The sequence below is a fragment of the Bidens hawaiensis genome, unplaced genomic scaffold (genome assembly GCF_021521415.1).
Source record: "Bidens hawaiensis isolate Kalapana, Puna unplaced genomic scaffold, B.hawaiensis_p1.1 tig00020425_1, whole genome shotgun sequence".
NCBI lineage: Eukaryota > Viridiplantae > Streptophyta > Magnoliopsida > Asterales > Asteraceae > Bidens > Bidens hawaiensis.
In genome coordinates, this window is record NW_027493114.1 from 46,949 (window position 1) to 60,798 (window position 13,850).

General features: G+C 33.5%; 1 protein-coding gene across 1 annotated transcript; it reads right to left on the reverse strand.

The window, feature by feature from the left end:
- Nucleotides 1-5,123: 5,123 nt before the first annotated feature.
- LOC143560687 (amine oxidase [copper-containing] zeta, peroxisomal-like) lies at nucleotides 5,124-11,282 on the reverse strand. Its single transcript, XM_077048934.1, has 11 exons — nucleotides 11,051-11,282; nucleotides 10,054-10,163; nucleotides 9,668-9,973; nucleotides 8,933-9,045; nucleotides 8,494-8,824; nucleotides 7,737-7,952; nucleotides 7,419-7,655; nucleotides 6,232-6,558; nucleotides 5,875-6,143; nucleotides 5,723-5,804; nucleotides 5,124-5,421 (listed from the first exon to the last, which is right to left on the reverse strand). The coding sequence occupies exons 1-11, from the start codon at nucleotides 11,208-11,210 to the stop codon at nucleotides 5,287-5,289; spliced, it is 2,286 nt and encodes a 761-aa protein (XP_076905049.1). The 5' UTR covers nucleotides 11,211-11,282; the 3' UTR covers nucleotides 5,124-5,286.
- Between the last annotated feature and the right edge of the window lie 2,568 nt (nucleotides 11,283-13,850).

Consider the following 13,850-nt stretch of genomic DNA (forward strand, 5'->3'; position numbering starts at 1 on the left):
TTCATCATGTAAATTTTCAATCTATTATTTACTTTGTCTTATCAACAAATTAAAGGTTGATGGATATATGGTACACAACTAGTTTAATACTATTTGGTTTGCTCCAAGGTACAATATTTTTTTTGTTTTTTTGTTTTCTATATATATAGAGATATATGATTAAAGGCTTTGTAAATTTCTCTTGCTTTTTCTTGGATTATTCAAAAGTTTGGGTATACACATTTTGTGCATAGTTTGGCCTAATAAACCATGTCAACATCGTGGTTTTAACGGTTCCATTTTAATTACTTTTTGATGGAAGTGACTTAAAAATTGAGGATTTTAATGCCTTTTCACCTCAGTGTTAATGGCGGTATCGTTCGTGTTCTAAAAGTAACTTCACACAATCGTCTAGAGATTCCACTCATTCCCGCGTGCTCTACGTACATGCTTGTCAAAATATAGATCGTATGAATGTCGACAATGAAACTTGGCTTTATGGTAAAAAGGTTTATACATAAAGTCAGATTTTGGAAAACAGGCTTTGAAAGTGTAGGTGGGTCCAAACTTTCAGAACTCACACACTTCCTTAAGATAGGATGTGAGGCCAAGTTTCCTAGTGTGTGACAAAAGTTCATAATAATATATATGCTTACTAACACAAGTCATAACATGAATAACTTGACTCAAATTCACTACTTTCACATCTCCTTGAAGATCAAAAGAGAAAACACCCGATACTAGGAAAACTAATTAGCACTTGTGAATGTTATTTTAATCGCAAATTATCTTATGCAACCGAAATAGAAGTGGCAAAAACCTCTATTGGTACCCTTAAAATCATGTCTTGGATGATATATGCGTGTACCCAAGCCTTGATCAGTTCATAAAATGATCCATTATGAACAAACTAAAAAATATTGATGCGAAAATAGTGAATAATAACCAAGGATAAGTAGATGCACACATGATGCCATCGTTTATCCATGACAAAATGCAAGGGAAAGACGGGTTAAAGCTTAAGCGTACGTCTTGTTAGAGTGGGGTCGACCATGAATACCAAAGGTTAAGATAATGCACATGAAAGATCGACATCTAACCATGAAAAATGATAATGACAAGCTAAACACGTGGAAAAGCGAAGGCTAGAATGGCAAAAACCCCAACCAAACCAAACTTTCTCACTTGCCTTAATTAGTTCACCAGAAAATAGCCCTACAATAACCCAAACTTTTGCAATAAGTTGTTGTAAACATAATAGCCAATGTAAGGAAAGTCTCCCCTTCATTATTTCTCAGCTGCTTTTAAAGTAAGAAGCCAGCCTAGCTAATAATATTAATCACTTCAAATTTGGTGTTTGATGGCACACTTTTAAGACACTAAATAAATATCAAATCTTTCTACTAGCTAAACTTGGATATTGAGTTCAAATCTAATACTTGGATATTGAGTGAGGGTGTGTGTCAATGGCTAGATCATAAACTTCCATTCCCTCATGTATTGTTAATCATCATAATATTAAGGGCGGATCTACCCTTGCGGTACGGTTGTCGTACGTCTCGTATAATATCTTTTAGTACTATTATAGTGTAAAAATCCCGATTGATCCCTATATATGAGTATATCGTGATAGTCACTGAGAAAATTTCCGACCCTATGAGAAAATTTCTTGTGTATGCATTATATAATCAGAGCTTATTTTTGGGAAAAAACAACTTTTTGTATAGAAATAATGAAGGATAAAAAATTGTAATTAACCCAACCTGATTATAGTCTGACTTTAAAATTCAAAGAATGGGGCTCACTTGGATAAGGGTATGATTGTATGATAAACTGTGTCACTTGAAGAACATTAAATCAAATTAAATTTGCCATTAATAGTATATTAATAAGATGCAGTCATAATAATTAAATGCTTATTCAAAGAAGCCAATTTAATTTGAATAATCTTAATAATGTTGGAATTCAATAATGGACTTACCTGAGTGAAATACAATGCATTTGACAGTCTTATCACAAACTCAGCTAAGTACAACACATCACTTACTTGTTGTTTCCATTTTCGGATTTCGAACAGATTAGTATGGGAAAAGAGGATGTTCCAATTATAGCTTCACAAGAAAACTTTACGAAACAAGTCGAATCTTGAAATCTTGAAAAGAGAACTCACCTCCTGAATATAGAATCTAGTCATTAAAGTGAAAGAGACATTGGTTTAGTTAAAAACGCCACGGAAATTAAATGACCACAAGTCGGTTAGGTTTGTAACGTGAAAAAGATCGAGTAAGATCAACAAGATGGATAATGTCTTGAAATAGATATAATGAGCACCAATCAAGAAGGAAAAACGACCATATATAATTGTAAACTTTTTGCGGATATATATGATATATATAAGGGTTATATATTACTTATTATAGTTTATTTATTGTTATCATCATCTAATAGTTTTTGAATGTTACACGTCTAGCAATTTTTTATACTCTTTTTTTATTCGAAAGACAAATTTTATAACCAGAAAACAACCCAAGCAAAAGCTAGGCCAACTGAGACTTTTTTTTCAGGAGGGGGGGGGGGGGGGGGCTAGAATTGGGGGGTTTGTCATGAGAAAAAAAAAGTGGTTTATTTAGGTGGCTCACTTTCATTTAAGTGATTGTAGGCACGTTGCTATTTATGGATTGACACTTTAGCGACCTTTTTTAAGTGGCCAGTTCATATCATTGAGAAATTGTGAGGTGGCAAGACATGTGGAACCCGTTATCTCAGATAGCGGGTTATGAACAATGAATTATAATAATAACAAAATTTGTAAAAGGTTAGCCATGTATAAGGCCTTAAAAACCACTTGAATGATTTTGAAAGTTTTACTTAGATCTCTCATGGTGCGTAAGAGGTTAGCCATGTATAAGGCCTTCATTCATGGGTATCACAAACGTAATGCCTAAAATTGCCGCATTCAGTTCCTCCAACATCGACATTAGATAAGATTACGGCACATGATATATTATAGTGTCAAATTCACCTCTAAAACTCAAAAGCACATCATTGCAATGTTGGTGAAGTGAAAGAAAATCACCTTATCATTTTTTATTTTATTTTTTTGAATTTCTTGTTCTTTTATATTATGAGAAAAGATCAAATAAGAAGTTTGATTTTGCTAAAAAGACTAGGAATGAAGGTATTTTTGTCTAATACCTTAATATTGAAAACCCACTTAATTTAATTTCAAAAACCCACTTAAATTTTCACTTATCTCCTACAACCACCACCGCCCACCGCCACCACCTTGCCGAAAAAGTCTTCGGAAATTTCGCCGAAAAATAAAACACTATGAAAAAACACAATGAAAAAGACAATAGAAAAAACACTATGAAAATAAAAACACAATGACAAAAACACAATGTAAAAAACACAATGCAAAAAACACTATGAAAAAATAAAACATAATTGTATAACACAATTTTGTAAAACACAATTATGGTAAAACACAATTTGTAAAAACCCACGAATTTTTTTTTTATAAAGTAATATGGTACTCATATAAAAGATAAAAGAACATTCGTTTTTATGGTGAAATTGTTTTGAAAAAAAAATGTCGTATAAAAAAGTTATTGACGTTTTAAAATGATGAGGAAATTTGACATGTGTCTTGCATGTGGTGAGAGAAAGTCAACAAATGTGTTATCCTTATCATGCCCTTACCCTTGTTTTACACTTGATAACCTTTCTAATCTAATCTCAATTATTCAATTTTAAAATTAATGGATAAAATTATTTCCTATCCTTTCTAGGAAAACTAATATTTTTATTATAACTCAACCCTCCCATTGGCTAACTGTCTATATGTAAACATCACATGTTCATTGTGGGGTAAAACTTGCTATATGTCATGAGCATTGAGGGGTCTTATTGATGCAGAAAACTCTAAGCGTGCAAACATATTAACTCTTATAGGTTAAAGTGGAATACTTGCACTATCAGAACCTACTATCTCAAATAGTGGGTTCCACGGGGCTACGACACATGTCCAAAGCTACGGATTTGGTTGCAAAATTTCATTGTTCATGGAGATAGCGGGTTCCACATGTCTGGGACCACATAGCGATGTGTCAACCTATTCACTATCTGAGATACCAACTTACCTAAAATCGTTTAAATGAAATAGCCATCTAAAACCACTTTTTTTTTTCTTGCAAAATCCCCTGTTTTAGCAAAAAAAAATTCAACCGAGACAACAAGAGAGATTATAATATACAAAAATAAAGAAATCTCACCAATCCTTCCATAAAAGAGATTTTGTGTGCTTTGATTTATTTTTGAACCATAAAAACCAAAAGATTTAAGATCATCCAAGATTTGAGCCACTTTTATCTCTTTGTTTGAGAACTAAACTACGTCCTGAGCTTTCCATATGCACCACCATCCTATAAACGATTAAACCGTGAACAATATCTTTATACGTTTCTCCTAATTGAGCCGCTTTATGCCATTCAAACAAAACTATTATCAAAAAAGCATATATTTGGTTTATCTTACTCATGAATTGCCAACTAGTTGCAATATAACATGAGGTAAACAAATGTTCCATCGTCTCGTTCTCTTCGAAAACATAAAGGACATAATCGTGAGTTTACATGTATATTTCTTCTAGATAAAGCCAATAATGTTGGAATCCGATCCATCTCCACGCGTCACCCAAATATATACTTACCGGAAACCCATTTACTCTATTGAAGATGATGACAAAAATAATTATAATTTTATCTCATGTAACATTCTATATTGAGGATGAACCCTATTTGATTGATTTAACGAAACCCGACAATCTTATATTAGATATTGGGTTTCAGACTATTTTTTACTCACTTAGTTTGGGCTCTTTCAAAATCATATTGCTTTACATTTTAATTACCATCGAGTCAAACTTTATTAATGTTAATGGGCCAAATAAACCACAGTTTTAAGCTCGGTTTCAGACACTCATCTGTTATTGGCTTCTGTGGTTTTGCTAAAAAAGGTAATACAGCTTTTATTTTATATTTTTTGAACGGCCAATACATTATTGTTCACAAAAGTATAAGAATAATGAGAAATTTCAAACATAAAATATAAAGAAATAATTCGATCAAGTTTGAATGAGTGAATAATTTACCTAGTTACTATATGAGATAATAAGACCAAAAGACTACCAGAACCCAACACGCGGTCATAACACAAACAAAGTCCAGTGTTCAAACCCAAACAAATTTTAACCACATGGTAAAAGAACAAGGACAGTAAAAGTCTGTTTGTTGGTGAACACATCAATTAAAGCTTGGCAATCAAACCATTTGTAACAGACTTTGAAGCAACGGTATCTTTAGGCTCCGTGTCTTTCACATCCGACTCACATGCTCCAGGAGGAACATCAACTGCTGGTGAGCAGTTAAAGAACCCATGCGGCTGCATCCACATAGAGTTTTAACTACGATTAGTAAATTAAAACATATAATTTGTCATTGCCACTTATGAAAATATGTGCATTTGGTTCGGTTCGGTTCTGTTTTTATTACATGCAAAACCAAAACCGAACAAAAAGTTCAGTTTTTACGAAAACATAAAACCAAACATCAGTTCAGTTTTTTTGGTTTCATGCTCATCTACAAATCTTACTAGAGATTATAAAAAAACCATTAAATCAATTTTCTTCACTCTCTTAACAAACTCAACACATAAAATCCATACTTATGCAAATTTAAATTACCTGAAGCATAAAACCAATATGCTCAACCGGCATAACGGGCCAATCTTCTAACCTAGGAACATGAGTGATCCCGAATATATACCTGCAATATCCATCATTTAGTCCATATATAGGCTAATTTAAATGAAACTTAACAAAATAAGTTTACTGACCATAGCACAATATCGGTTTCTTCAAGAGAACGGTTTTGTTTAACCCATGAGGCGAGTCCTTCACCGACACGTGGATTTTGGTTAGGAAATTCACCACCAGGAAAATTCTCATCAAGTGCATAAGGTGTTACCCAAAGATTATGCTTTAAAAATTCAGCCCTTCTTAGAAACTTAGCCTCTGAACCAGCCAGAGGCAAGCAGTTTGAACCAGGTACGAGCTTATATCCTGTAAGCTGCCCGGTTCTGTTCACGGTCCTTGTGTTCCTAATCTAAAGTACAAAGATAAAACATTATTAAATAATAAAAAGAATAATTTTGTGTCAAATTAAGTTGACAAGTAAGAGTTAACACACTTACTATCCAATGACGAGCGGATAACTGATTGCAATCGCGCATTGCTTGTGATTCGGTTTTCAGCAATGTTTCCTCGGTGTAGAACGCGTTATTGTGGACGTTATTTTCACCAGATTCTTCAACTTTGACATTAACTTCAACTACCTGGTTGTATGCTTCTCCAGGCTTGCAATCAACTGCCATGTCCATACGAGCAACAAAAAAATGTTGATGAACCGGTGCATATAATCCCGGGGCAATAGTTGTACCATATTTTCTAACTTCCCCAGGTTGCAGTGCTCCTAAGCTGAGAATTCCTGTAAGTTTAACTTCAGCTTCAATCTTTCCATCCTGCAATACATTACAAAAATGAACATAAAAAGGTAAAAAAAAAATTAATTATCAAAAAACAGTAAAACAAGACCAGAAAATGCATGGTGTCAAACAGCCAAAAATAATCAAAAGAGGTGGCAGAATTACAAATTAATAATCAACTGGGGTGATATTTTCTTTTCTCACAAGGGTAAAAGGAACAAATTAAAAAAGAATAGCAAATAAGAAAATAAGTCAAATGGGTTGATTTCAGCCAAAAGTGTATTTGTAATACCTTCCTTAATTGCTTCATTTAAAACATCAGATTAATATTATATCAGTATAAACACTGTAAATTGTAATAAATATAAATATAAATATGTGTGTGTGAAAATTAGAGCTAATCACATCGATGGTCCCTTTGGATTGAGCAAAGTAACAGGTTTGGGTACTAACTTTAAAAGGTTGCATGTAAGGGGTTTGTGGTTTTAATTTTGTAACAAGCTTGCGTATTAACACTAACTTCTGTGAACTATTCTGTTAAATCTATATAAAATGACCAAACTACCCTTGAGCTTCTCTGTTAAATCTAGTGGTCAACTAGGTTATCACACAGCTTGGCTGGCCCCACTCTCCCTCTGGGCCAAAGATTGCTGATAATGAAAAACCAAAATATAATTATCGATGACTTGATGCCATGAAGAAAAGTGGCTTCCATCATGGCTCCATTAAGAAAAAGTTAATATAATATGAAAAGTTTCATTTAAACAAAAAAAGATTTAAGTATTATTAACTCAGTTCAATAATTAAAAACTAAATTACGGCTATGCATTATTTGAATGTGTTTGATAAGAAAAAGTTAAATGTTGAGTACAATATTATGTACACAATTAACTAACCTGGTAAAAGTGCCAATAGAAACCATATTCATAGTTAGCCACAGTACATATAAACGACACTGTGAGTCGTCGGGATCTTCTAACTTCAGCTAAACCAGTTCTCCAATCTTGGTGCTTCCAAAGGATTCCATGATCCTCCTCATGCATACACACACAATTTTCAATCGTTTCAACGCCTCCAGTGAAGTTTGTAAAATGTGCATCAAAGTACTTGATGTAACCCAAACAATCACATCCCTGAAAAGACCAATGTTCATTATATGCCTCAGATTGACCAACCGCATTATAAGTTTACTAAAATTTTAAACACTGATGGACCTTTTTAAGAGAATGAGCGTTTTTCCCAAGGCCATCTTCGCCTGCATCAAATGCATTCTTTCTATAATGAGGATCGTTTGGATCACCATACGGCACAACCATCTCAACGAAGCTCAATCTGTGAGCTATGGGTCTTCGACCTCGGCTACCATCAACATATGCAATAGAATGGATAACTAAACCCTCCCTTGGAGTGAACCCAATACGAAAGTTCCACTGTTATAAGAAATAATAAAAAAATTTAAAACTCATGTTTAACCTATTAAGTTTACTAGAATAGAAATATGGGTTATGAGCAAAATGAATTTGGGTCAAAACAGGTCATTTAAAAGAAACATCAAATTTTTTAGGGTCAAAACGGGTCGTTTTAAAATCAGCAACAATTTGGTTAGGGTCAAAACGATATGCTTTAGAAAAGCATCAGTTTGGTTCGGGTCAAAACTGGTGGCGCCAGCTGTAGCAACGGGGTGGTGGTGGCGGTGGCAGTGGTGTCGGCAACAACGAATAGGTGAAGACAAACAATGGTCATAGGTGGTGCTAACCCATTTGGATCCTTTTAAGTTAACAAGTTTTATAATAGTTAAGAGTTACTCGTTTTGACCATTGACTATTTTAAGTAGACCCAAATTGACCTGTTGACTGATTTGAGATTACCCAACCCATATACATCTTATTTTTCCTCAAATCAACCCAATCGTTGAAGAATGGGTCATGATTCCCACCTACAACTAATATCATTTAACTGAAAGTTAACTACCTTTTGCCACTCAACATATCGTCCATTAACACGAAAGCTTGGTCCATCGGGCTGAAGAATTTGTAATGGCTTTACATCACTTCGGTCAACACCACCTCGAGTATGACCAGGGGTGTAGTTTCTCAACGGGTCCGCAGGTGGTAGAGGAACAAGTTTGCGGTCTTCAAATTCAAGTATTACCATATTTTGCATGTCAACTAGAATATAAATGCCTTCAACAGGTCGTGCATAACCGTTTTCCATTGGACTATCACTTTCAGTCCTACAAAATATAAGTGGTTTTGCTAATCTGCGACTCGGAGCATCAGCTTCACTATGATAACCAACACACCTGAATGATATTTCAAGAATATACAGCATGTGATAAGTTTATGGTAAGATATACATAAGTTAATATAATTTCACTTGTGAAAAACTGAAAATTAGGTTTTTAACTAACCAAGCATCAACCATCACTAGATCCATATCTTCAATGCCCCTCTTCTTCATAGCTTCTTGAAATGGAGGGTAATCTTTCACAACTGCTTCACACTCAGCATATTCCACAGCATCCTATAATGTATAAGAATGTGAACACCAAAAATCTATTTTGAGAACGAAAAAACTGAATCAAAGCAAGGGGCTAGGCCCGTAAACGAACTGAGCATTCAGTGAACTGTTTTGTGAACCGTTTGGCAAGAAGTTTGTTTATGTTCATTTAATTAGTAAGCGAACAAACGCTAACTACACTATTTGTACATTTAGTTAAGCGAACAAACATGAACACGACTTTTGTTCGTTCATTTGTGTTCGTGAACGTTCGTTTACATTTCTTCATTTATGTTTGTTCATTTATATTGATTTGGTTATGTTCATTAGTTTAAAGTTGTTTACGATCGTTTATGATTGTTATTTCGTAATTGGTTGTCGATCAGTTACATTAGTTTATGCCTGTTCATTTATGTTCAGTCATGTCCATTCTTTTATACTCTTAAGGAATAAACATGAACGAACACGAACACATTCATTATCTTAACGAAAAAACACGACCAAGAAAACCATATTCGTTTTTGTTAGTGCCGTTTGTTCGGTTAAAGTAAAGAAACGAACATGAACACTCCACGTTCGTGTTCGTTCAGTTCATTTACACCAAGGGTCAATAAAATAACATGAGATGCACGAATAATAGGCTTACCATTGGAGGTTGAACATCACGAATAGTTTTTGATGAAACGACTTTTCCTCTATGATGTCCACCACGAGTTGTTGCATGAACCTCTGACAGTTCAACAATCCATATGCTGGTCTCATTTGACTTTTTATTGTAAACAACAAGTCTAGCTCTTCTTGGAGGAAGCTTAGTAGGTATAACAGCTCCACCTTTGGTTCTTGGTAATAAAGAAGGTTGAAAAGGTGGAAAAAAGTATGCATCTGCAAGTGCAACAACATTTTTATCGGGTTCTGACAGAACCACTTCCACAAATCGCATACCATCTCTTACCTGAAAAGATGTCACAATGAGTATTTCAATCACAAAAATTATAAAAAAATTTAAATTTGATAATATGATCCAATGAATACCTCAGGGGTTGCTCCAGCTGCCCTTACAGTAGCCACAGCCACTTTGATTTCAGCAGCAGATAAAGGATCCAAAGGATGGCTAGTTTGCACCTTAGTGAGAATTTGGATTCCTACAAGAACAGAGCACAAAGTTGTCAACTACAAATGATCATGAAAATTAAAGGAAAGCTTTTGCTCAAAACCTAACATAGTTACATAACAATGTAGTATGCCAGGTGTAATTAAAATTTATACCATTCAGTAACTAATAAAGCATCTTTTACACAAACAGCCGATTCATAAACCTCAAACCTACACATTGAATTTAATTCTTTCTACAAATAATCGACCGAAGCAATTCTTAACCATCCAGAGAAGACAAATTATATAAGACAAAATTAAGGTGACCAATCAACAATGAAAAACAGATTACAACACATTTTCCACCAGCAGAAATCAAAACCTCACATGCTATTGTGTAAATCAATCGAAAATATGCACATACTAGTAGATAAATCAAAATCAATATCTAAATCTGTATGTACTGCAGTATACCTGTATATATACATATATGTAGATGTATCCGTCATTCCGTATAATTGTAAAAAATATACGTATAAGTTAAGATTAATCAAAACGAAGCCCTAAATATGTAGAAAAAAATACACATACACATAAAAGTAGATAAATCAAAAAAAAGTTAAGAACTTTAAGAACTCTTAACAACCAAACATTTTTTTTTAAATTTTTTTCTAGTTATTAACATTATTTGAGTGTAGTTTTATCATAATTTTATAATAAATTTTTGATTACATATATAAATAACAGGTTTACACCTTGTAAAATTTATGTAAAAAAAACATTGATATAATTTTGATAAAGTTTTTAAATAATTTAAAAGTTCTGTATCCGTAATTGTGAATAAATATACGTTACGATAAATCAAAAGCAAGCCCTAAATACGCAGACATTAACAGAAGAGTATATACGAATACGCAAACAATTAAATACAAAATACCTTTAGTGGAGGAGGCACTGGCGTTAGGATCAGCAGTGGTTGGATTGATCAACGAAACAACTGAAACTGAGGAGGTGTTGTGATCATTCCAGTCGGAATGACGGTGGACGGAGAGTGAATCATCGGTGGAATGCGACGTCTTTTGCGAAGCTGAGGCCATTGCAGAGGGTTAGCAAGCTCACTAAATCCACCGTAGTAAGTACAATCTACTGACATACAGAAGCTATCCTCACTATGTTAAGAGGAAGCGTTCGGCTTTGTTAAAACAAACAGGATTTTGGGGGATTATATATGAAGCAGAAGCAGAAGCAGAAGCAGAAGCAGAAGAAGAAGAAGAAGAAGATGTTGATGACTTCACGTGACTAACGGAGATTAATTATTTATATTATGTTACAAATTATAATTAATAATTAATAAATATGCTGTTACCGATTCTCATGCCCAATCTACAAACTAGTAGGGCTGTTAGTTATCGGCTTGTAAATATTTATTAACTTTTTTAAAGATACTATATAAATACTTAAAACTTTACATGAAAAAACAAAATAAAGACACTCACGCCACCATTAGTGATCCGGCCTATTACCAATCTTAAGGTGAACTCGCCAAATGAATGTTCACTATAGTAAAACATCTAGCTCGTGCACAACATTTTGGCACAAACAAGATTCAAACCGGCGTCATTGAGGTGTCATTTAAGCGATTGTGTTTAAACTATGTCTGTTTAATTTTGAAATATATGTAAAACACCTAGATAATTTAAGTTATAACGTAAAACAAGCTTATAAAATTATTAAATGAGTTGAGGGGTTGGCCCGTAAAACCGTCAAGACGGGATAGAAATGATCGATTTATCTCAATGTGTTCATGTGTTCGACCTAAAATTGACTAAACCTATTTAACTTGATTGTATTTCAAACTCTTATAACAACGGAGACAAGTGACGTAAAGTTAAATATATTTTACACTCATAATTCTAGTTCTAACTCAGTTGATGAGTTGGCCTTTTTAGTTTCATTACAACCTACATATGGACTCAAAACACGTCTTTTAGATGACCCACGTTAACAAAGTTTTATATATTAAAGGTTGTGTTACGAATTGTTATACCGTTACAATGAATTTATCCATACGTTTTTTTTATTTTATTTTCTTTTTTGGGTAAAGTGCCATTTATTTAATTTCTAAATTCGTGGGCTTAGTTCTGCATGATTCATGGATGTCTGTATGGATGGAGAAAGTGACAAAACACATATTTTGTTCATGGATAAAAGGAGGAAACTTTTTGAGTGTTAGTTGGTGATGTCACGTTCATCCAACACACCCGTGATGTTGATGGGGATTCTTTATTATACCAGCTTTCTAGTGGAAAATATATATTTATTTTTCTTGAGTTACAAAATCCACTTAAATACCATGAATTTAAATAATTTTAGCTATTATTTATTAATCGGTAACAAATGACACATCTAACTCCATTGGTATGTTGATGATCTGTCATGCCTACTTGTTAAAACATGTTTGTGTGACAAAATCACTCTCACCACCACGGCCAGCCACCACCACCATCGCCTGCCACCATCATCACCACCAGCGTCACCACCACCATCAATTACACGATTATCAAGTTAGTTGAAGATTATAATCTTGCATTTCAAATCCCTCCATTTTGAACTAATTCGGTGTTCCGTGCTATTTATCACCAAACTTTTGTTGAAAATATGCTAAAATTGTCGTCCAAAATCCTCCAGTTATGACTGTTTGGTTATCTGGTGTATTCATCAAAGCCGTTGCCAATGCCGTTTGTTCATCATCACTCCAAACTCTTGATGGTATTCTACTTATTAATGTGATTTTGAGTGAAATTGTAAAAAATGTAGAGAAATCAATGAAAAATAAAATGTGAGGTAGATATTTAGAAATGTGAAAGTTTGATTTTTTATGTTTTTCTTCTAAATTAACAGCTATGAAGCCGTTGTTTAACTGTAATTACATGTCTTCTTCCTCGACAAATACTACCCGTGCATCAATATTTCAACCCCCTACCCGAAATGATAGTGGTGGTGTAGTCACTATACAATATGGAACCTGGATGGGGTACCCGAAGGGTATTCTTGATCTCATATCCAATTAAAACTTTAAAAATATATATATACTAGTTTTTATCCCCCGTATTACGGAGGTTGTTTTATATTATTTGTTTCTAACATTTATTTATTTTGAATTTTTAGTTTTATTATTGTATGAAAGTTAATAATATACTTATGATTTGATAATAAATTGTTTCACAAATAAATGAGAAGTTATAACATGATTTAAAAGCTATATGGGTTTGATGAGACCAAAGACACGTTTATTTTTTTTACTATAAAATTGTTTTTTAATTGTAAATAATATATATCTTTTTCTAAATAAATCAGATATTAATTTTTAGTATACCCTACTTTATAGAATTTTTATATCAAATATTTGGTGAGATTAGTTTTTTATTTAACGAGATGTTATAACCCGTTTAAGAAAAATCTGGGTTTGATGAGACTCATACCCGTGAATTCGGGTCAATGCATGAGAAGCCTTTATTTAAAAATCAAGCAAATCTGGTGACTCCAAAAAAAGGGGGGGCGACTACATCGCGACACATAGGATTTTTTTGGTTTCGTTTATATATATTACTAGCTTTTACCCCCCCCCCCCCCCCGTATTACGGGGGTTGTGTTTCTTTTTCGTGTCTGATATTTATATTTTTTGATTTTAATTTTATTTATTGTAAAAAAGTTAATAAAATACCTAAGGTTTAATG

Bases quoted from the DNA above. Each gene is read 5' to 3' on its own strand.
- LOC143560687 (XM_077048934.1), bottom strand. From the start codon at position 11,210: ATGGCCTCAGCTTCGCAAAAGACGTCGCATTCCACCGATGATTCACTC. The intron at 8,825-8,932 runs GTTAGTTAAAAA...AATATCATTCAG, and splicing joins CTAGTGATGGTTGATGCTTG to GTGTGTTGGTTATCATAGTG. The intron at 7,656-7,736 runs GTCCATCAGTGT...TGGTCTTTTCAG, and splicing joins ACGCTCATTCTCTTAAAAAG to GGATGTGATTGTTTGGGTTA.